Below are 24,292 nucleotides of genomic sequence, written 5' to 3'. Positions count from 1 at the left end.
TTGTTACCAAAACAGGCTTGAAACATATACAATATGGTATGGCACTCTCCATAGAGGCTGCTGTGTCACATGCTAAAATGTTCGTACGCCCTTCTCTATTCAGGAAAGAGTGAGACTGATAACAGCTTCTCGTGTTGCGGAATGTAAAGCTCATGCTTCCTCCTTTAGCCGGTAAGGAGCGAAGGTTGCTACTAGACTAGTAGATGGTGTTGCCATAGAATTATGCCTGAGGCCACTTGCGCTGCACAGAGTTTGTGCAGACTTCCCCTCAGCTGATTTTAAATACCCAGAGTTTAGCAGGGGAGGCAGCAGTGTTGGCCATGCAGCCAAAAGAGGAAAAGAGATGCTTTGGTCCACAGATATGAACAGCAAGAGAGGGGCGCTCTATGGGTCCACAACAGCAGAAGAGAGATAGAGGTGCTACATCGGTGGGCATGTAAGAGAGGTATCTGTATTGACCCATGAGAGGTGTCTGCTGCAATGGAGCGTAAGGCTGGTGGGCCAGGGTAGAGGGAGCTGGAGAAATGGGGGGGGGGGGGGGGGGGGGTTTGTCTACAGCAGGGGGCAGGGTGGAATAATATGTAGAGGGAGTTGAGCTAGGGAAATAGTAAGCTCTGCCTGAAAAGGAAAGCAAGGTGGAGGAGGGGTTTGGGGCATTAATGTACTATGTGCAGTATGCCTGGAATAATTGTGCAAAAAAAAATGCACACTATATCAAAATAAAATTTAATCTCGCTATCTGTAACTAAATTGCAATAAAAGTTAAAAGGGCAGAATCAGGCCAGAACTAAAGCTGGCACGAGGGTGATGTCAGTATGATTACGTGTTTTCTCTTGGGCAGGAAAGAGCTAGGATGATGCTAGGGGCTTTCAAATATGCTCATGGGCTTTTTTCTTTTTTAGTAAAGAGGAAGTCTGGCACTAGTGGGATAAGTGGGTGCTGTACCATGTGTGTTGCTAACACATCTTCAGGCAAAAAAGAGTAATGCCAGCCCTAGAAGATGCTGTGGCACAGGCTGTATTGCTCATGATTTTCCAGTACAGAGTTTAGACTGGCACTAGGAGAGAGAGCACTGTGGCAGAGGATGTAAAGATTTGTTCCTTAGGTAATACCACTAGCGGGTGCTGTGGTCACATTAAGAGGAGGCATGCCTAGGGGGGGAGGAAACTGGGGTTTCATTTTCAAATCTATATGCGTTACTCCAAAAAATAAAAGGTAGGTGCAAATATTTGTGGGTTCAAAAGTTTCAAAGCAAAATATGTATCACTTTGAAAATGGGGGCAAAGTGCCTCCAGAATGTAACAGGTGTGGGCAAGCTTCAGTCCACGGCAGCTTACTTGATCCTGTCTGTAGCTGTGGAAGGAGGAGGTAGCGGCGGCCTGCATGGGCCAGAAGGACATGCCACCATGTGGGCCCATGCAGGACAGAAGGCAGAGGCAGCCACAACTAAACAGGTATGAGTTTGCTGGAGCTGGGCCTGGGACAGGAAGGGGGAATGATGGTGTCAAGTGTGGGGATGTGTGAGAGAAAGTTAAAGTGCACCTCTCCCCCTTTCTAGAGTGACTCCAGGAGGAGAGTGGCTTTTTAAATCTCTATAATGGACTAAAGTGGTCTTCAGGCCAAACTTTGCCCATGCTTGATGCAAAACAATCCTCTCAGAGGATCCCATGTTAAACTTTCCTCTGGCATATAAGCAATGCTGCAATTGGCCTGTCTGTTCAGTCCTCCCAACTCTGTTCATCCTTTCCTTCCAGCAGCCATCTTGTTTCCTGTCTGGCCATGTATTTATACTCTGGCCCTTTCGGCAGCTAGAAGAAAGAGCTTGATCCCCATACTCTGGCTCAGTTCCTGATATTGGGATCCGTAAGGGTTTGTTGCCTCTTGTTGATTCTTGTGCTCCTGCTTGGCTCCTTCATGTTCCTGGTCTGCAGCCTTTTTCCAGGCATCTGCTCCTTGCCTTGCTCTGCTACTCTAGACTTGCTGGTTAGCAGTACCTGAGGGCTCAGCCTGAGGGGAAGGTGGCTGTTGTAGGCTGAAGGGCACATAACTGTCCTTGTTGATACATTCCTGGACTTTTCTGAGTGCCTTTTGTTGCCTTTACCAGTGTCTGCCTGGACTTGCTTTTCTGGATTTCTGTCATTCTTCGGGGTTGACGGCTTCACTTTCCTGTAATCAACACAGTAAGGCAGACACTAGAGGGCACAGTGCCACTCATGCTCATTTCCTTATTGTCCCCAGATCAATTCAGAAAACTGGATTTTCTCACCTACCAGCAGATGGAGACAAGAAAAGCTTTATTGTTCATATATGTCAGAGTGCTATCTGCACCCTTTTACTAATCTGTTTCCAGCAAATGGTGGAGGTGCAAAACCTGCAGCCTTCTAGTAGGTCCAAAGTGCTCCTGGGCATGTTTGATCTTGGATTGGGACCATCCTTTCAGTTGCGTAGGGACGAGTAGGGGCTTGGTGACTGGTTAGCTGGTGCCCTGATGTGAGGAGGATTTTGACAGCTCTAACTCCTTCATAGCCCTAGCTTGGCCTGGGTTGAGTTTGCTGTGTAGGAAGAGTTCCTTTTCCCTTTCTTTTCTTGGTTAGGTGGCTGGTATGGTTTGAATGTTCATCACATCCCATCGCAATCTGTTTTAAAATAGATAAATAATGAAAAAAAAGTATAGTCTACTTGACACAGTTTTTTTCACTGTCAGGACCCAGTGAGAGGCCTAGGACCTCTGTAAGGAGAAGGAAGTGTATTGTTTCTGTGATCCAAGATGTGGGAACCTTCCCCCTGCCTGCTGCATCGGTTGAAGCTGTGATTTCCAGTGATTCTCAGGCCCGCCCCCACTGAATGCGGGAAGGGACTGCAAATCAAAACTTGCTGCAGCGGGGCTTTGCTCTGGTTGTGTAGGGGGAGGTGACCACATCTCTGTGGCAGCCACCACTGGCAGGAAGCATGGAGAGAGACATAAACAACCCCATGCTTCAGACCTAGGTGGTGCTCGGTGCAGGTACTGTAGCCATTTTGTCTGCGGCTCCTGTGGTTCAAGATATCACGGGGGAAGGCACAGGGACCCCATCACATTTTATCTCCTGAAAGAGGGTGCTGGATTTATTCTAGGAGCTATCCAGTGGCAGGGGCTTCATCTTCTCCTGCTGGGTCTGCTTTCGAAAGTTGTTTTACTGTTGCAAAGGGCATATTTGGCTAAGAAAGGTGCTGTTTCCAAGTGCCCTGCCCTCAGGGTAATCCTTCCAGTAACCCTCATATGTTCCTAGTAGGGCCAAAGGCCTGGCTCCAGCAATCAGGTTTGCTGTTTCTACCTTCAAGGTCTTGACATGACTGAAGTAGCCCCACCCTTCTTGCCTCAGGTAATTTGGTTTGCACTGAGCATGGGCAATGCCCTTCAACATGGCTCTCTGCATGGCCATAACCGTACACTGAATAAATCCTTTGCCCCGTGCTGTTAATTGCTCTGAAAGGGGATTTCACAAACACTGGCAAAGTGAATGGAGGTTACACAGCTGTAAAAAGTTAAGCAGCAGCTTTCCCCTATCTCCTCCCCAAGGCTTTGAGCCTCTGCTGACCCTCAGCAGGCCCTGAATGCCTCCAGCTCTGCCCTGTTGCGATAGTTGTCTCAGCTGCTACCTGGGCCCACTGCTCTATTTTTGAGAACCTGGGGAGCTGGAAGACACAAGGGATGAGAGTCCACACTATACCTGCTGAGTCTATCTCCCCAATTCCAGAGCCCACACCCCAGGTTCTTATGGGGCAGTTTGCTGGGATGACCTCAGTCTCCCAAATTTATTGCTAATGTCTTTCTTAGTTGTTTGCATTGTGCCAAAGTGAGCTGCCCTCTGGAATTCATAGGGTGTAATTTTTTTTTATAGGCCACATATCGAGGTGTGCTTAGAAATTCCTCTTAATTGGGCTAGTGCCACCCAATATAATTAGGACTATCTGTATATTTCTGCCACATTTTTTTGGTCTCTGTAGCACTAAGTATCTGCAAATATGTATATGTGGAGTATAATTTGTCAGAGGATACAAAAAGAGGCCACAAGACTCAGCAGAAAAGTTCCTGAGTTTGACATGATGTAAACATACCAGACAAGGCTGGTCACCAGATGGCACCAATGCTCCACAAATGAAAGCAGGATACAGAGCTGGAAACCTGTGTTCCTCTCGTGAGGCAATGGTGCCACCTGGTGGCCAGCCTTACAAAGTATGTTTCTTCTTTCTTTTCAAAAAGCCAAGTCGGGATCCTCATCAAAGCACATGGGGTTGCCCTCCTCAGTTACTAAGTCCAGGCCTTTTCTGCTGAAGAAATGGATTCTGAACTCACCTACCCTGTAAGCCGATCAAACCCATGGTGCCATGAGCAAAGAGTGTCTTATATAGTGATCTGTCTTTAATATATACTTTAATATAAAATTTTCAAAAAAATTGCAAAGCATGGAAAATTTGAATGTTGATACCAATGATTATATTAAAAAAAAGGTCTTTTTGCGTTAAACCAGTTTTCAGAATTATGGTTTAACGTTGTATATATTTGACATCTTTGAAGTGAGTACCCTCTGATAAATATAGAGAGGCTCCCACATTATATGAGGTATCACATTCTACAAAACAGCTATTATCTATGATGTCCATATGAATTGAGTATTTGCCTAATACATAATTGCACAGTTCTTTGTTCATTACTCGTGTTAAATATACTTAGTCCATGGCACAAAAGACGCAAGCCCTGGGCCTGTAGCTGGCCCCCTGGAGACTCAGGCCTCATTTTCTTTTTTATGCAATGTCATTCTTGCTTCTTTTTAAATAGGAGCTGCCGGAAGCCACAGAGCTGCTGTCAACATTAAATAAGAATTTGGCTTTCTGGGCTGAGAAGACAGTAGGGCCTTTTCGGCACTCATCACCCATGCCCTTACCTCCTAGTTCTCTAGGGGGCTTATCCACTCGGGCTTTCCTAGAGGTCAGCTCCAACAAAGATGCTCGTCTGTGCTCCACAGGCTTCTTTGGCTCCCTGCCTGGAGAAGACTAGGTGGAGTGATGAGTGGGGGCATACGGGCTCAAAGAGGCTCCTTCCAGTTCCCGGAGCCTTGCTGTTTTCTTCGCCCTCTGTCTCTGGGCCCTAGGTGACATTCTGCCACCATCACTGCAGGATGTCTGGTCATGATCAGGCCCAGGCACAAGCAGCAATGGTTATGTTCGTCTGTGATGGGCATAACTTTGCCGTATGAGCAATACTTGAAGCTTGGGGGTCTTTGGAACCATGGTGATTCACTGAAGTTAAAGCAGAGGAGAAAAAAGAGGGGAAAAAAGTAGAAAAACTAAGAAAAGTGAGAGAGACTGCGACTGGGAGCCGCACAGGAAAAAGCAGAACTGTGATGCAGGTGCTGGCACAGGAACCCCCGCAGAGCACAGCTCTGCATAGCTGGAGAGAACGTCCCTCTTCCAGCGGCCAGGGGGCATCCTAGACAGCATGACTAATTCAACCTGCTTATTGATGGCAAAACACCAGTTGCAACCCTAAAGAGGATTCAACACAACTGCGGGTTGGTGTCCATGTGGAAATTTGATCTCTAGTAAATGCACATAAAATTGCTACTGCATAGGCAGGAGCAGCCTTTTTGGTCTTTAGTGTCATTTATTATGTTACAAGCCGTCGAGCCTGTTAAAACAAGCAAGATGTTTGTTCGGAAAAGTGTAATGGAAGAGCCGAAGAAGACAATTAGAGTTGATGTGTACAGTACACGTTTCTATACATCGTCTGCGCATTCACGGCATGTCGGTCAGAGCTCTCTCATCCGCGCATGCGCATCACGTCGGTCAGAGCTGCTCTCTTCTGCGCATTCGTGGCACGTCGGTCACACCTCAAATATATATATTGATTAGGAAAGAAGGGAACAGGGGGATAGATGATGAAAAAAAGATAAATGCTGGGTGAAAAGGAAGCTGTAAGATATAGGGGAAGAAGAGAAATATGCCAGGAAAGGAAGAGGTAGAAAGAGAAGCTACTGGAAGAGAAATATCTCTAAATTAATTTTAATGGGACCCCCCCCCCCCAATGATTATGAAATTTATGTGGCTGTCTACATAAAAAGTTTGGAGATCCTTGCTCTAGAAGCCTAATCTTCTGAATATATTTTTGGCTGGTATGGCTTTTGTTCACCAACATAAACCCAGAAAAAGGAGGCCATTTACTTAAAGTTTAGGAGGGACAGTTGGGTGTTAAAAAAAAAAAAATTGGATGCCAAACCCCATATTTTCTTGAAAGAGGTACAGAATCGGTTTTAGCCCAAATGATACCCATGACGGAAAGCGCCACCCGCCCCTGTGCTCTTAGTCCGTGGCGGGATGGGATCTGGGGCGGCCACGGCCCAGAAAACTCTGTTATTGCAGAGGACGGTAGTAAGGTGCGGCCTGAAAGTCGGCGAAGCGAGGATGTACTTGTGTTCGATACCCCCCCTCCCCTCCCCTCAAGTAAAACAGGAACGCACCCCACAAGTCCAACATGGACAAAACCCAGGCTATTTCATCCTGCCTTTTTCCTTTTTTAAAAAACTTTATTGTTCAAATAAAATTACATACCAATTAAATACATTTCAAATGGCACTGGGCAGGACTCCGCCACAGCTGGTTATTTAATAAGAAGGAAAAAAGAGGGAGGGGGAAGGAGGAAGGGGAAAAAAAAAAAAAGGACCGCCAGGGCTATTTATAGAGCTCCCACTGTCTGCTGAAGTCGAGGCTTGGAGCATAGAGCGGCTCCATTCGCGTCCGTAGAGAGGCTTGAACCGCACGGCCCCGCCCACGGATGCTGCATCCTTTTTACGTCTCCCACCACCTTTAACTTAAGCGCACACTTCCTTCTCAGCGAGGCTTGAAACGCTTCTCAACCATTCTTCCTTCCCGCTCTCTCTCTCAAGCACGCTGGTTAGGCGGGACTGCGCAGGCGCGTGCTGGGCTGGGGCTTAGCTGTGCACGAGGAGGGTGGAAAGCGGGAAAACAGGTGGCGGTTGGAAGAATTTGTTGATTTGAAAAATCATATTTTAAAAATATAAGAGTTGCAAGACGAAAGGAAAAGCGCGAGGTAAATGTAATAAAAAAAAAAAAAAGCAATTTCCCTTTCAGCCCTTTTTCTACCGGCACCTAAACAACTTTTCATTACTTTGAGCTGCGACACTTTTAATGTGATTAATCGAGTTATATAAAATGGCAAAAAGTTTGTAAATTAACATATTTAGATACACGGGTATTTATCATTTTAGATGTAATACTTCCAATCCACATTTAAAACAAAGTGTAGAAACTTATTTTTCACTCCGCACAATTAAACTCTGAAATGTATTGACACAGGATGTGGTAAAGACAGTTTAATTAAGTTTTAAAAAGTTCCTGGAGGAAAAGTCTTTAAGCTGTTATTAACCAGAGGGGTATGGAGTATGGAAGATGTCTATTTGAGCTCCTGTCAGGTGCTGGTGTCCTGGATTGACCACTGCTGGAAACAGCATACTGGGCTGTATGGTAGTTTGTTTTTATACTGAATAAGAACTTTTAATTTCCAGTCACCCTGAGATATTTATGAATGAGTTTGGGAAGAGCTATACCCAGAAATGTGCTCAAACACACTGCCTCTTAAACTTGCACCCATACAGGCTCAGTTTTGTGCACACAGTTGCCCAGAGGCAGTGGAATGCCTTTTTATTTGGGGAGGCCAATCGGCCAAGCTCCCTACCCAGCCTCAACCCCCCCCTCCTACTGCCAGAAGCCCGCCTCGGCACGCCCCTTGCATAGCCAATCAACCAGCCCGAACCCCCAACCTCAGAAGCCCCAGCCTTGGACTCCCTAGTCTCCAGCCCTGGATTTCCCCCCACCCTCCAATCTTGGACCATCTCCGCCTGAGCCTCGAGCTTCCAATCTCCCCCAACCAGTCAAGCCTCAGACTCTTGTGTCTTGGCCTCCCCCCCCCCCCCCCCCCCCCCCCCCCCCAATCCTGCAGTGCTCCTGGAGGTATGGCACTGCTCTTTGTGTTTGAGCCACCTGGATGCCTGTAGTCTGGCACTACTCTCACCCCTTGCAGAGAGAAAGGTGCGGTGACTTCTTGGATTGTAAGGCCTGCAAGTTGGTCAGACCAGGTCACGGGTGGCCCATTCTGTTCCAACGCCTATGCACTGGCTCACTCTCACTTCCTCATTTTTATTTATTATTTTATTTAAAATACTAATGTACCACCACTCACCTTAATATCGTAGTCCTTTACATTATAAAATCACACAAAGTATTAAATAAAATACACTGTTTTCTGGTCAATGCTCAATGCAAAAATGTTCCTTTTTCCTGGGACCTTCTACTAAAACTCGCTTCCAAATTCCTGCTGGAATAGACAAGTTTTTAACATTTTTTTAAAATGTAGTTATCTTACTCTGTGTTCTTAATTGTTCTGGCATATTGTTCCAAGCATTGGGTCTCGCTACAGAAAAGGTACAATCTCAAATCTCTCCCTCTCTGAATCTTCCCTCCTGTTCCTGGATTCTGAGGTCTTCTTTGTTTGATGCTGGCTTTTCTTGTTTGCATAAAATAAAAAAAAAGAGAGGTAAATAGCAGTGTAGATGTAGTTTGCAGGTGATGTGTGAGGGGGATGCAGTGGCAATGGAGTGTTCCCACTGTGAGTCACCGTGAGGGCAGTTGGTGGGATACAATGGCTGGCCTAACCGAGCAATTAAAGTGCGGCGGCCTTTGTGTGGCATACTGCTTTCATTGAACTGTATCCAGTGGCATGCTTTGCTGGAAGTGTGTGGGGAGACTGAAAGAGCTGAGCAGTTAATGTCCACAGCTCTCTCTGGTGTTGGTGTGGGAAGCAATCATGGAAGATAGTCCCGCTGGCATGCTGAGGTCTTCAGTGGGGACAGCAGCCATTTTAGAGCCACATGGTGTTGCAAATGAGAGTGAACCTCTGGTATTATTTCCTGCAAATCCTGGGGGGGGGGGGTTCTGCAGACAATTTGGCTTCCTCTTCAGGGCTTCTGGTGCCAGCAGCAGCTTCATCCTCTAACCCTCCACTAGAATTTTTAAAGTGGCTGCAGTAGGCCTTCACTATGGAGTAAAGTGTAAATTCAAAGTCTGCCTCAATTTCTCTTCTGTCTTGAAGGGGAAGAATCCCCCTTGTTAGTTGGTAGGAAGAGAGCATGGGGGTTCAGGATTGGTATCCAGAGGGAAGGGCCTTCTGAGTCAGACTGTAGAGTGGGGTAAAGAAGGCCTTGCTAATGATGGGAAGAAGGAATTGGAAGGAGGTTAATATTCTCCTCTGGAGGAAGAAGATTCTATGATTATTCACCTATTTAGTAAAGAGGAGTTGTCTTCTCTGATCAATTAGTCCTTATAAGTGGTCAATATTTCTGAGTCCAAATGTGGGGAAAGTTATGAGGAAGAGCCTGTTATGGGTGGCTTAAGGAAGCCATCAAAAGCTTTTACTTTCTGAATCAAGCGTCTTGGATGCCAGATTTAAGGTGGGAAAAGCCATGGAGAGGCTTTATCCCCTTCTAAGGAGGGAAAGCAGAACTTTTGGGCTCCTTGGATGAATGCACTAGTGTGTGCAGTCACCAGAAAGACCACAATTCTGGTGAAAGAGGGCACAACCTTCAAGGATGCTCAGGACAGGAATATTGAGTCCTTGATCAAGCAAGCTTTTGAAACCACAGGTTTGGCATTACAGGCAGAGAGGTGTGTACTGGTATTGTGGCCAGAGCTGATTTGAGATCTTCTTAGTGCCTATAGGAGAGTTTTTCAGAGACTTTGAGGTCAAGTTTGGAAGAGGCAGCTCAGTCAGAGCCAGGACAGTAAGCATTTGCTTAGGTTAAGGAACTGGGCAAGATTGGCGTAACTTCCATTTAAAGGTGTTATGTTTTTCTAATTTATTTATTTATTTTATTTAAAATCTTTTATATACCGTCGTTTAGTAATGCACCGTCACAACGGTTTACATATAGGCACATATATTTGGTTTGGTTTCAAATGAATTTACAAAACTGCCATTACAATGTTGGTACATGCTCATATAAAAAAATGTATAAGAAATGTGGCATGGATCTAGTCTCTCCCCTCCCCTCTTTCCCCTCTCCTACTTCTTTCCCCCCGCTCCTCCCTTCTTCTCCGCTCTCCTCTCTCCTCTTCCCCTTTCTCTCTTACTAGCCTGCCTAAAACTCACACTTCATAGTTTTTTCCATTGTACATATGTATATAATTGCAAACGTTGTTTATAATTTAATGCAAACTTTCCCATGATTTCTCCCACCCTCTTTTAATACCTTGTTTACATGTTTTAATCGTTCAATGTAAAGCGCCATGCCTGGCGCCTGTTTAATGTTACAATGTGAACCGATATGATATCCTGGATGAATGTCGGTATATAAAAATTTTAAATAAATAAATAAATGAAATGGTAATCATACAAGGGTTATGCTTAAGCTGTAGTTCTCTAACTTAATTATTGAGTATAAAATAAAAGTAAAAGTTGTGGGACCACTCATCTAGGTAACCTTGTTCTGAGTTTTTTCATTCTCTGTTCTCATTGTGAAATGCTTTTCCGAATAGCCAGGTTTTTAAACTTTTTTTGAAAATTTTTGGATCACTCTGTAATCTTGTCTCTCGTGGCAATGTGTTCCATAACGTTGGACCGGCCAAGGATAGTGCGCTCTCTCTAACTTGTGTTAGTTTTTCTGTTTTTACCGATGGAATTGTTAGTAGCACTTTATTGGCTGATCTCAGATTTCTTTGGGGTACGTGTAATCGTAGTGCTGTGTTTAACCAGTCATTTTTATCTTCATTGATTAGTTTGTGAATTATGCAAAGTGTTTTAAATTGCATTCTCTGTTCTATTGGTAGCCAGTGTAGTTCGGCCAGTGTTTGAGTAATGTAGTCTCTTTTGCTTTTGCCAGTGAGTATTCTGGTGGCAGAGTTTTGAAGGACTTGTAGAGGTCTTATTGTGGAGTATGGTAATCCCAGAAATAGTGTGTTACAGTAGTCAGTACTTGTGAAGATAAGTGTTTGGAGGACTGTCTTGAAATGTTTCTGGGTTAGTAACGGTTTCAGCCTCCTGAGGATCATGAGTTTGGCGTAGCCTTCTCTGACTTTCAGTGATATGTGGTGTTTAAGGCTAAGTTCTGTGTCAATTATAACTCCTAGGTTTCGAGCTAAGAATGTGAACCCTGGGCTGAGATGAGAGGTGTCTCCGCCCACAGGGAGGAGCCCTGTGAGCCTCACCATCAACAGGCGTAGTCTCAGTGGCATGGGACACAGCTAGAAGTAGAGACTTTATTATGAAGGAAGGAAAAGGTAATGTCCACAGAGCTGGAGATGTAATAGTACAGTTCTGAGCAATGGGGAATATCCAGAGCGAAGCCACAGATGAGAAGATCTGGTGGTGGCTCGCGAAGCGGAGTATGCCGGGGATCCCTTCTGACGCGTTAAGGCACCTCAGGAATACAGATCCGGTAGTGGCCCGCGGAGCGGGGTATGTCGAGGATGTCTGTACAGTAGATGTTGAAGAATTGGTAGAGATGCCGGAATCCGGAAGTGGCTCCCGTAGCTGGTGTGTCAATACTCTGCAGCGCAGGAAATGCTGAATAGCTTCTACTGAAGGAAAGGCGGCAGTGGCCAGAGGCACAGGGTACACCGCGGGAAATCCTCATTCCCTGTACGTACCCAGATCAGTTCAGACTGCTGGGTTATGCCTCCCTTCCAGCAGATGGAGTCGGAGAAAAAGCTGAAAGGCATCCCCGATAACCTGGTGTGCCACCTGCAATCCTTCAGTATTTCTCTGACCAGCAGATGAAGGAAGACACAACCTGCGGTCCTGTTCCTTGCAAATTTGGTTCTTATCTATTTTGAGAAGGGGTTCTTCTACCCTTACTTGCCTTTGACTAGATCAGCTCTTAGTAAGTTGCATTAAAAATTTTTTTTATAAAAATAACTGAGTACAGATCTCACAGGGGAAGGGCAGTTTTTGTCTCTTACACCTGATAGCAGGCAGGGCTGGGCTTCTTGCCCTAGAGCTTCTATACCCAGAGTGTTTACAAGACCCGCTGAATAGGGGGGATTTACCGGTGGGCTGGTCCCTCCCCCCTACAGTTCCAGAGAAGTTTCATTCCTCTGAAGGAAGCTGTCTTTGTGTGCTTAAGACCAGGGACGTGCATTCCCCTGCTTACTCTGTTCCGATTAAAAAAAAAAAAAATTCAAAGCCTGCTTTATTCTTCCGGGCCTCCGGAAGAAATACTTTTATTTTTAGCAACTGATTTCTTTTAGTGACGACCCTACCATGCTGCGGGGATCGTGCTGTTCGGCCTGTGGAGAGCCGCCAATGCGGCTCTCCCGTGAAGGCCTCTGTTATTGCTGCATCCCCGGGGAAGAAGGGCCTTCGCAATTGCCTGGTACAGGCAAAAGATTATCTTTGTCACGATCGCGCAGCTCGGGGAGGAATCTCTCAGCTCAGCTCCAACGGCTTGCCCCGTCCCCGATAAGCACGGGAACGGCGGCCATTTTACCTGGGTCAGGCTCCGATCCTGCGCAGGGCTCTGGGGGAGAGGATCTTCCACCACAGGGATCTATCCGACAATGTGACGACTGTGGCGTACATCAGTCGTCAAGGGGGCACAAAAAGTCGGCAGGTGGCCGCAGAAGCAGACGAGCTCATGGCCCAGTTGGCGGCGTCTCACATAGCCGGAGTAGACAACGTACAGGCGGATTTTCTCCATCGTCAATGACTAGACCCCGGAGACTGGGAGTTGTCTGGGGAGGCGATGCGGCTTCTGACTCATCGGTGGGGAGTGCCCCGACTAGATCTGATGGCAACTCGGCTGAACGCACAGGCTGTGCTCATTTCTTCAGTCACAGGAGGGAACACGAGGCGGAAGGAGTGGATGCTCTGGTCCTCCAGTGGCCCCGCGACGTGCTTCTCTATGTGTTCCTGCCTTGACCATTGGTTGGAAAAGTCTTGAGGCGAATAGAGTCCCACCAAGGGTTGATTATCCTCGTAGCCCCAGAGTGGCCACGGAGACCGTGGTGGTTCGCAGACCTGATCAACTTGGCAGTGGACGGCCCCTTGCGTCTCAGTCATCTTCTGAACTTACTTCGACAGGGTCCAGTATTTTTCGATCAGGGGGCTCACTTTTGTCTAGCGGCTTGGCTTATGAGAGGAGGCAGTTGAGAAAGAGAGGTTATCCGGATGCGGTTCTCTCCACTCTGTACCGGGTGCGAAAGACCTCTACTTCACTCACTTATAAGCGGGTTTGGAAGGTGTGGTGAGTTGAAGGTTTCCCCACGTAAAGCCACTATTGTACACATTCTAGCTTTCTTGCAGAATGGCTTGAAGAAAGGTTTGGCGTACAGCTCGCTTCACGTACAAGTAGCGGTGTTGGGCTGTTTAAGAGGTAAAGTTGATGGTATTTCCCTTGCAGGGCATCCTGATGTGGCGCGTTTTTTTGAAGGGGGCCAAACATTTATGCCCGCCAGTGCATCCAGTGAGTCCTTTGTGGAGTTTAAACCTGGTTCTGCAGGGGTTGTGCGGTCCTCCTTTTGTACCTCTCAAGCGGGCTACATTGAAGGATTTGACACTCAAAACTGCGTTCCTCGTGGCTATCTGTTCTGCCAGAAGGATATCTGAAATTCAAGCGTTATCCTGCAGAGAACCGTTCTTGTGCATATCAGATTCTGGGGTTACGCTTCGGACGGTTCCTTCTTTCTTACCGAAGGTAGTATCGGCCTTTCACGTGAAATAGTCCGTAGAGTTACTGGCTTTTTCGGATTTGGATCTCAATTCTCCTCCGGCTCATGAGTTGAAAAAATTGGATGTCTGCCGGGTGCTTCTTCGATACTTGGAAGTGACTAACCCCTTCCATTTCTCGGACCATCTTTTTGTGTTATGAAGCAAGCCAAGAAGGGCCATAAGGCATCCAAGGCTACTATTGTCCAATGGTTAAAGGAAGCTATAGCTTTGGCATACATTTGTCACGGGCGGCAGGTGCCGGAAGGTCTTAAGGCACATTCGATCAGATCTCAAGCGGCATCTTGGGCAGAGAGCCATTGTGTTTCGCCGCAAGAGATTTGCACAGCAGCTACTTGGAAATCTTTGCACACCTTTGCTAAACATTACCATTTAGACGTTCAGGCTCCAGACGTCGATTCTTTTGGCAGCAGTGTGTTTCAAGCAGGACTTTTCGGTTCCCCCTCCATTTAAGGCAGCTCGGGTACATCCCAGCAGTCTGGACTGATCCGGGTATGTACAGGGAAAGGAAAATTGGTTCTTACCTGCTAATTTTCGTTTCTGTAGTACCACGGATCGGTCCAGACACCCGCCCAGGGATATTGTGTTCTACTGAATCAGCTCGTTTTCTTTATCTTTCTCCACAGTGCCTTTGAAGGACTACAAAGAATAACACCCCCCCCCCCCCAAAAAAAAACAAACCAGAGAACAAACCAAGATACAGAAGGGCTATATCAGTACTCTTTATGGGGTAGATTTTAAGAGGCGCGCGAACAGCCTACTTTTGCTTGCGCATCAGACTCAAGCAAAAGTACGCTGGATTTTAGTAGATACGCGCGGAGCCGCGCGTATCCACTAAAATCCTGGATCGGCGCGCGCAAGGCTATCGATTTTGTATAGCCTGCGCGCGCCGAGCCGCGCTGCCTCCCCCCGTTCCCTCCAAGGCCGCTCCGAAATCGGAGCGGCCTTGGAGGGAACTTTCCTTTGCCCTCCCCTCACCTTCCCCTCCCTTCCCCTACCTAACCCACCCCCCCGGCCCTGTCTACACCCCCCCCTTACCTTTGTCGGGGGATTTACGCCTCCCGGAGGGAGACGTAAATCCCCGCGCGCCAGCGGGCCTGCTGCGCGCCGGGCCGCGACCTGGGGGCGGGTACGGAGGGCGCGGCCACGCCCCCGGGCCGTAGCCACGCCCCGTACCCGCCCCCAAAACGCTGCCGACACGCCCCCGGAACGCCGCGACGACCGGGCCCGCCCCTCGACACGCCCCCGACACGCCCCCCTCCGAGAACCCCGGGACTTGCGCGAGTCCCGGGGCTCTGCGCGCGCCGGGAGGCCTATGTAAAATAGGCTTCCCGGCGCGCAGGGCCCTGCTCGCCTAAATCCGCCCGGTTTTGGGCGGATTTAGGCGAGCAGGGCTCTGAAAATCTACCCCTATATGTATATCATTCACAGTTTATTGTTCATATAAGTTCAGTTGGTCTAGTCATTGGCTGTTAAATTGCTTCATTCTGCTTTGATATTGATTATACTGAAGGATCGCAGGTGGCACACCGGGTTATCAGAGGGTGTCTTTCAGCTTTTTCTCTGACTCCATCTGCTAGAAGGGAGGCATAACCCAGCAGTCTGGACTGATCCGTGGTACTACAGGAACAAAAATTAGCAGGTAAAAACCAATTTTCCTATTCAGTTCGTTTAGTAGTAGTCAGCGGTACTCACAAGAGATGGTTCCAGGAGAGAGAGAGAGACCTGAGAAGCAGGTCTGGTAGCAGTCAGGCAGGTAGGCCCTCCGAGGTGCGGATAGCCAGGAACGCAGGGGAGCCCCCGAGGAGCGGGTACTCAGAATTTTGGATGCCAAGACCAAAGTCAGGAACAGAAAGTCCTAGAATGAGGTGGATTCAGCAAGACGGGAACTCCTTGCTAACTCGGCAAGGGCTGGTCAGGTTAAATACAATAGCGGAATGATATCATCGGGAGGGAATGCCCCGAGGTTTCTGCCATGACGTGTACAAAGGAGACCCTTGTGCGCGTGTGCGCGCCTAAGTAATTCCAGATCCAAGATGGCGGTCGGCAGCACCCACGTTTTCCCGGGAACGCCGGAGAGGTCGGCGGGGATTAGCAGAGATGGTGCAGGGAGAAAAAAGAGGTGAGCATGAGAGGTCGCAGCCATCTGCAACCAACAGGTGTAACAAAAGGGATACTACTTTTTTGGAGAACAATTGGAGGAGCTTGTTAAGAGCTGGGAGAGACTTAAGTCTCCCAGACTTCCCAAGGGGGGCATCTTGGGTTACCATATAGGTCTCGGTTTAGGGATGCTGAGTATTGGCCAGGGAAAGGAGCCTTAGCAAAGTGAATTTTTCCTTTTGGCAAATTTTAGCTTTTCCATAGTCGGTAGAAACTTGAGCATACTGGCAGTTCCCAATGAGGCCTTGGGACCCAAGCTCCAGAATTTCAAATTAGCAGTTGGCTTTCTGCCTTTTACCGGAGATGAGCCCAAATTCCAGACCAGTGGTGTAGAGGCTACATCTTGGATTTTTCTTGTCCTTTTTTAGACATTTTTATGGTGTGTCCCAGTCTTTCTGCAGTAAAGAAGGAAGCAGTGGGGGTAATGCTGCACGATCATCTCCTAGGAACTGTTGTACAGTTTGGGCTAGATTTTACAAAAGTATGCGGGATTTTGTAAGATACACGCGTAGCCGCGCGTATCTTATAAAATCCGGGGTCCTGCGCATGCTGCCCGATCCCTTCGAGGCCGCTCCGAAATCGGAGCAACCTCGGAGGGAACTTTTCATTCACACCCCCCCCCCCCCCGCACCTTTCCCTCCCTTCCCCTACCTAACCCACCCCCCGGCCCTATCTAAACCCCCTCCCTACCTTTATCTTAAAAGTTACTACTGCCTCCGGGCAGTAGTAACTTACGCGCGCTGGCGCAGCAGGCCCCAACACAGGCCGCTGTGTCGGGGCACTCGGCCACACCCCCGAAACGTTCCCGAACCGGAAACACGCCCCGAAAACGCCGTGTCACTCCCGACACGCCCACCAAGGCAAGCCCCAGGACTTACGCGCGTCCCGGGGCTTGCGCGCGCCGCTGAGCCTATGCAAAATAGGCTCGGCGCGCACAGAGGGGTTTTAAAAGGGTTACGCGAGTACCTTATGCGCGTAACCCTTTTAAAATCCGGCCCTATATGTTCTGGTGTCTCAGTGGGGTCAAGGAAGGTATTACTTCATGGTTCCCAAAAAGGAGGGCACTTTTCATCCCATTTTGGATTTAAAGCAAGCGAACAAGACTGTTCTTCTTGCTTCCGAATGGAGTCCTTAAGATCGGTCATGGAAACAATGAGGCAGGGGGAGTTTCTAACATCTATAGATCTGGCGAAGGTGTTTCTTCATGTTCCCGTAAGAGGATCAACAGTGATATCTGATGATTGCCACCCTTGGAAGTCATTTTCAGTTTTGAGCACTTCCTTTTGGTTTAGCTACTGCTCCAAGGACCTTTTCCAAAGTGATGATGGTGGTGATGGCAGATTTTCATCAAGAAGGGATTTCAGTCCATTTGTATCTGGATAATTGGTTGATCAAAGCAAAGTGTAAGAAAGCAGAATGGCCTCTACCAGAGTGCTTTTAAAAATATTTATTTATTTATTTATAGACACGGGACAACATTATACAACATCATCATATCCATAAACATTTTTAAAGCAACAACACATGACTCTTACATGTACATACCAAAATAGAAGGCCCAACCTCCTTCACAATTTTAAGTAATTATCAAAGCTGCCATGGCAATAAAATGAAACATAGAACAAGACTGTCATGCACACACCACTCATATTCCCAATTCACCCTACACCGAGCTGATCTAAATGTTACTATCTGTTATATTGAGTATACAGAATAGCCTAAACCTGCAAATTTAGGTATCGTATTGTGGAAAGACTCCCATGCTTTAATATAATCTTTGGATACTCTCTGTAACAGCTTGAACAGTCCGGACTCTGGCTATTCTTCTATAGTATTTATTATTTTCAAGCAAATTATCAAGCAAAAGCATGCTTACATCAGTAGTGCTGGCAACAGAAATGTAGCAGTTTCAAGAATGTTCTTCTCTTGCCTAGGGCCTCTCTCTGGGCCCTTCTTATCCCTCTTCCCAGGAGAAACACCCTACAACCAGGATTCCCTTGAAGATATCTTAAGGTGGATCATGCTAAATACCCTGGTCCTGTCTTTTAAGGAGGGTCTAACCAGGGGTGATCGCAACCCAGAACCACATGGTATGGCTTGCCAAGCTGGAGTCATCAGTAAGACCTGACTGGGTACTATTGTTGGTCACCATGTATACAAATGAGTGTCACCTTCTTACTATAATCGATACACCCTTTATGGGCTTGCTTCTTACTGCTAAGAGTCTTTTTCTAACCCTAAATCTACCAGAACTTGGGTAGGGATATCATCCAGTTAACTGGTATCACAAAATTCTTAAGTTCCAAATGAGGAACATCTACGAAGTTACAGCTGTTCAGCTTTGCTAGACTGTGCCCCCATTCTTCCTCCACTTCCAGTCTTTTATTTTCAAGCTAGTCTTTGACAACGTGCTCTTTTTCTCCACAATAAGAACATGCCTGCAGGGCTTATTCTTCTTTAACTTCAATGTTTCCTACAAAGGATTTGTTGTTCCCATCTTTATCCAAGGGGCAAAACGCTTCATGCCCATTCTCCGCACTTAAAGTGAGCAAAAGGAGAGAAAATCCGTATCTTTGCCACATATTTGTGCTGATAGCTCAGGGATTTCCTTCTCCCCTCTAACCTGGTGGTCATCCCAGGGATTCCTTTCCCCTCCAACCCGGCAGTCATCCCCCCTGGAGACTTTCCCTTGCCAATATGAACTTTAACCTTTAATTCTGGCTGCATCAGCAGGTTGACGTACATATGTTTACTCCCTTCATAGTGACAGACTCCCACCAAATGACCTCTCTTCCCACAGTTAAAACAAGCTGGTGGGCCTGGGTTATGTGACTGGACTACAGAACCAGAGCTTTCCTGCTCTGAGGAATGTTGCTGGGGTCTTGCACTCTCCCTTCTACGGCAGGGATCCTGGGGATTGCCTTTTCAGCTTCCATATTAGATCTGGCATCAACTGAGGCTGGTGGAAGGTATCTGCCATTTCCATTGCGTTCTTCAGGGTGAGCTCTAGGTGTCGACACACCTAATTCTGCATAGTTCTTCCTCTTACACTTCTACTGAAGGAGAAATCACTGTGATGCTGATTAATGTTCAAGCAATCAAAAGTAAGTTTCAAATTATTTTTTATATAATTGCAGAGAAAAACCAGATTTTTTTTCTATGTGACTGAGTTCTGGCTACTTAATTCTGACTGACATTTTAAATCAAATTTGTCCACCTAATTATACATGTTTCTCCCAGCCAAGAAAGAGGGGCAGAGGAAGGGGGTTACTCATCATTTTTAAGGAAATTTGGAAACCCAAATTTGAAGATCTTGGTAGGGAGTCTTTTTGTGAAACTGTCTTGCTTTCTACTTCTGGTTTTTCAATCTGCCTAATTTAATGTCCACCTAAAGTATTATCTACTAACATTTCCACTTTTGTTGAGCAATTAATGGCATCCAAAACAAATCTTAATAATCTGATTATTTTAGAAGATTTTAACCTAGCTATTAATAGCTCTTCTCCTGATACCAATTCCAATTTATTTTTAGAAATACTTGAATTGCTAAGCTGGTTTCAATTAGAAGGCCACTCATCGATGAGGATATATTTTTTACTTCGTCTTTGTGAATGAATCTTTTAAATCTCGTAGCCTTGACACTATCACAATACAAGATGTCCCATGATTTGATCATTCATTAATTAAAATTTCAGTCCTTTCCCGCTCCACAACTAAGTCCAAGTTCTCAATTGGACCATCTATAGTATGTCACAGTGTTTATCCCACACCCCTTTGAAGTCCTTCACAGTTTTGGACTTCACCACTTCCTCCGGAAGGGTATTCCAGGCATCCACCACTCTCTCCGTGAAGAAATATTTCCTGACATTGGTTCTTGGATCCATCAGGTCTAGAGGAAGTGTATAAAGAGGAGGCAGCAAAACACTGCACGGAGCGGCAGTAGCCACAGAGGCATTCACGGAGCGGGATGCCAGTGGCCAGTGTTTGGTGTTCCACCTTCACGGAGCGGAAGGATGGAGGGCTGCCATCTCCAAATTAAAAAAAAACCAGGGGTGGGCAAGAGTATGTAAAATTAACGAAGAGTTCATAAGCTATAGGTATTACCAATTATTAGGCTTATTCAATATTTGTTGATAGATAATGTGGCTTTCAATGCATACTTCACTTTCAATACATATCCAACATAGCTCTCTGCTTCAACAGCAGGGGAGAAGAAAAACTAATAGTTCACGCTTATCCAGCATAGCTCTCTGCTTCAACGGCAGGGGAGAAGTAAAACTAATAGTTCACGCTTATCCAGCATAGCTCTCTGCTTCAACGGCAGGGGAGAAGAAAAACAACCAATAAGGACTGAATAACATAGTCTGGGTAAACGAATAAGTATGGGTGTAGCTTGCTTATTGTGGCGGTTACTACCCCTAACTAATCAAGCTTGATATTTCACTTGGATGCAGCTCCATCACTGCTCTCTGCATTAATGGTGGGGGTGAAAGGGAAATAGAACTAAAGGTTACTAGGAGCCAAGAGAAACAGATAAGTATGAGAAAAAAAGAAGTGTGAAGCTTGCTGGGCAGACTGGATGGGCCGATTGGTCTTCTTCTGCCGTCATTGCTATGTTTCTATATGTCATGGATTCATTGACAGTGTGCAATTTGCTGATTCCTTTTCATCTTATGTGACCTCTATTCTATGATTTTCCGTCGATAAGCAGGCTGAATTAGCCATGCTGTCTTTTTAGAAGGGGTGACATCATCTGACGCTGCTCCTACGGACTCTTTTCAAGTATACGACCAGCCAGCGGCGACCCGATTAACGGCGCTATTACACCAGGCGCTGATGCAGAGGGGCAGCCCACTACCATCGGGCACTTCAAGAAACCTACATCTTGGGAGAAAAAAAGACCAAAAAATAGAAAAAAAAACTGAGATGTGAGAAAAAGAAAATCAGCGATGTGAAGACCCCCCCCCCCCGACGTCATGACGACCAGCCAGCGGCGACCCGATTAACGGCGCTATTACACCAGGCGTCGCGCGCCAAAGGGGCGCGACAACCTTCGTGCTAACCTTTGTGCTCCTTCTAATATAATTATATTTATATTTTTGTTATTAATTTAACCTTTATTTAATATTTAGCTTTTTGCTTTGTTTAAAATTATTTCGTTATTGACGTTTAAATGTATTAGACTAAGGAATTTAACTTCCTGATTATTCTGTTTCATTGTAAACCTGTTTGATATGCATTCTATGCAGGAAAATTGGTATAAAAAAACTAAAAATAAATAAATAAATATACAGAGCTTTTGCTTTGCTGCACCTACATGGCACTTCCCTTGCGAAGCGCGTCATCGGTCTCCTCAGTCTTAACTTTTCCGCACTTTTGCATGGACGGGTTTTCTTTCTCCTCATCTCAACATATGAACCATAACTTTTAACAGTTGTACACAGTTGTCTTTTACAGGATTACTGGTAGGCCGATGTCAATGTAAAGCTATGTATGGGTGATGTCAGCAAGTCAGATTTCTCCATTTAATGGTAGGAGTGCATAACCCCCTTGTGTGGGCTGGTCTTCTTTCTCTAGAGGAAATTATCGGGTAAGAAGTAACTTTACCTTCTTACCTGTTAATTTCCTTTCCTTGAATCCTGCTGCAGCAGTACAGAACATGGTCAGATTCTGCAACTCATCTGGTTGTGTCTTCTTATTTTTTTCTCATCTCTCCTACTCTGTGAATTTTTGCACAAGTGTGAGTTTTCCTTGGAAGCTTCTCTCCTGTTTTATTAAAAAAAAAAAAAAAAAGTAAAACAACCATAATGGGTGAGTCTCGTTCCTCCATGGCTTTGTCAGCAGTATGCTGACAGCTCATTGTGTTGCACTACTACTAATACCAGTGATGATGTCACTGGAAAAATTGTGTTCTGTCTTCATCTGCTAGCAGAGTGGCATAAACCTACAGATCTGGACTGGTGTAAGTAGATTCAAGGAATGAAAGTTAACACTATAGTTACTTTCTATTCTTTTTCTAAATTTAATTTGATTTCTACATATTTTTTTTTGTAGATACAGAACAGGACACTGTCCATCAGACTCTGGAGCCTTATGGCGACTCTTAAAAATAAGGAAGGTTGGTATTAAATACACACCAAGGCCTGTCCTGTATGAGTGGGACACTTCTTGGCCATCTTCTCTTTGATGCTGTTTCCTGATTGCCATTTTCAGGCTATGTTTCATGCAGAAAAGTCAGATACTGGGAGGGTGGGTAACCTCTGTTTGACATGCTAACTCTGTGGAGGCCAGAGAAGAGAGGGATAAAGAAGTACAGTTTTTACAGCTGGAAATAAAAAAAAATTAGATAAGAATGAGATCTCAGCTTGAAAATAATTGTGCAAAATCTACTGTACACTCCTTCATGATCCATTGACATCCGGATTCATTTGTTTTCACTGAACTATGACTGTTAGAGGACAGCGTCTTATATGTACACACAATTCTCTTATTGCAGGGATTACATTGGTTATCAGTGTGAGTGAGGCATTTTAAATCTTTTTGTCTCACTTAGAGCTTTATATAGAGATCTCCCTTGTTACTTGGCAAATTTTTTAGCCTTGTATAAGCCAATAAGAACCTTAAGGTCCCCTCAGCAAGAACTATTAATGCTTCTACCACCTTATGAAATAAGTCTTGAAAGTACAAAGCAATTGTCTTCTTCCATCCGGTCAGACCAGTCCAATAGCATGGGATTATGCCTTCCAATCAGAGATGGAGACAGAGACTAAAAGGCTTGCTGACATTGTTCTATATAGATGAGCAGGGGACTTCCAGTAACTGGTAGCCCTCTGGTCTAATCACTGGAACAGAGCTCTTCCTAGCTACAGTCACTGAAATTCTCAGTCGACAAGCAGGGTTGAATTAGCCATGACATGGGTGACGTTATCTGGCAGCACCAAATAAACCCTTTTCTCTAAGTTCGTAGAGCTTTTGTTCTACTAAATGTGTGTGTGAATTCCCGCAAGGGCATTGCCTCGTGAGCTTCCTCAGGTTTTTTTTTTCCGAGCACCAGCACAGATGTGCATCCTATCTCTGTAATTTTTTCTTCAATTATCTGTAAATTTGGAAGACCCCCCCAAACAGCACTTTTCAGTGTTACTTTTTTTCTTCAGGATGTCCGGCAAGAAAGGTTAGAAATGGGGGAACCCACGTAGCTCGCTCTCCACATTTATTTATTTAATTTATTTATTTAAAAAAAGTATTTATATACCGTTTTTTAAAAAAGAAATTTTATCAAAAACGGTTCACAGATTTAAAACCAAAAATAAAATAATCAAAATAAAATGGAATTTTTAAACTTTACATAAAAATTGGTAATAACTAGACAGAATGCTAGTATATAAGGTTATTAAAAATATAAAAAGTTTGGAACCATGGGCTTATTGTTTTGGGGGAAAAGGGGAAAAAGGGGGGAAGGGGAACGGGAGGAGGAAGGGGAAGTGGGAGAAATAGAGCGTAAAAATTATATGAGATAAAGGGAAGAAGGGAGAAGGGTATGATAGTTGGAAACGTGTGAATGAGCAGGTATGTTGTAGTTATGTGTAGTATAAATGGGATTGTAATGGGTGTAACTATGTTTAAGAGGGTAATTTCGGTATTGATGATTAAGTTTAATTAGAAGACGAGTTGAATGCAAGTTGAAAAAGATATGTTTTGAGAGATTTTTTGAAATGTACAGGGTTGGATATCGAGCGAAGATGGTTTGGTAAAGTGTTCCAAAGTGTTGGACCGGCTATTGAAAAGGCTCTTTTTCTAGTGAGGTCTAATCTGGCTTGTTTAGGAGAAGGGATATCTAGTAAATTTTGGTTAAGTGATCTTAAGTGTTGCGTCGGTTTGTATATGCGCAGTATTGAACAAAGCCAGGTAGAAGTATGATTATGGTTATGAATTAAACTATGGATAATAGAGAGAATTTTGTATTTTATTCTGAACTTTATGGGTAACCAGTGTAATGATTGTAGAATAGGGGTGATATGATGATGTAAAGATGTTCTGGTTAGTATCCGGGCTGCAGAGTTTTGGATCAGTTGAAGGGGGTATAGTGAAGAGTCTGACAATCCTAGGAAGAGAGCATTACAATAGTCTAAGCCAGAGAAGATTAAGGATTGAAGAATGGTTCTGTAATCTCGGTAAAATAGTAGAGGACGAAGATGTTTTAACAGACGTAGTTTGAAAAACGATTTTTTTGTAAGTGAGGATATGTGTTGTTTTAGAGAAAGATCTGAATTAATGTTTACACCTAGGCTTATAGCAGAGCGTGTTATGGGGATAGTAACATTATTGATTGTAAGATGTGATGGTGGACCTAATGAAGAA

At 45.3% G+C, this 24,292-nt stretch overlaps 1 protein-coding gene across 6 annotated transcripts in view; it reads left to right on the top strand.

Moving 5' to 3' along the window:
- Positions 1 to 6,762: 6,762 nt before the first annotated feature.
- The window catches only part of ZCWPW1 (zinc finger CW-type and PWWP domain containing 1), a 251,709-nt gene continuing 234,179 nt past the window's right edge, over positions 6,763 to 24,292 (top strand). For all 6 annotated transcript variants that reach the window (XR_003853018.1, XM_029580560.1, XM_029580562.1 and 3 more), the window contains exons 1-2: positions 6,763 to 7,087; positions 21,989 to 22,052. Coding sequence is in view for 5 of the 6 variants with exons in the window: in XM_029580560.1 (XP_029436420.1) it covers positions 22,028 to 22,052 (25 nt within the window). In the remaining variant the exon portion in view is untranslated. The remainder of the gene's footprint in view (positions 7,088 to 21,988; positions 22,053 to 24,292) is intronic.

This window comes from Rhinatrema bivittatum, chromosome 16 (genome assembly GCF_901001135.1).
Source record: "Rhinatrema bivittatum chromosome 16, aRhiBiv1.1, whole genome shotgun sequence".
NCBI classification, from domain to species: domain Eukaryota; kingdom Metazoa; phylum Chordata; class Amphibia; order Gymnophiona; family Rhinatrematidae; genus Rhinatrema; species Rhinatrema bivittatum.
The sequence above is the reverse complement of the archived record's forward strand: the minus strand, read 5'-3'. Positions and strand labels throughout refer to the sequence as shown.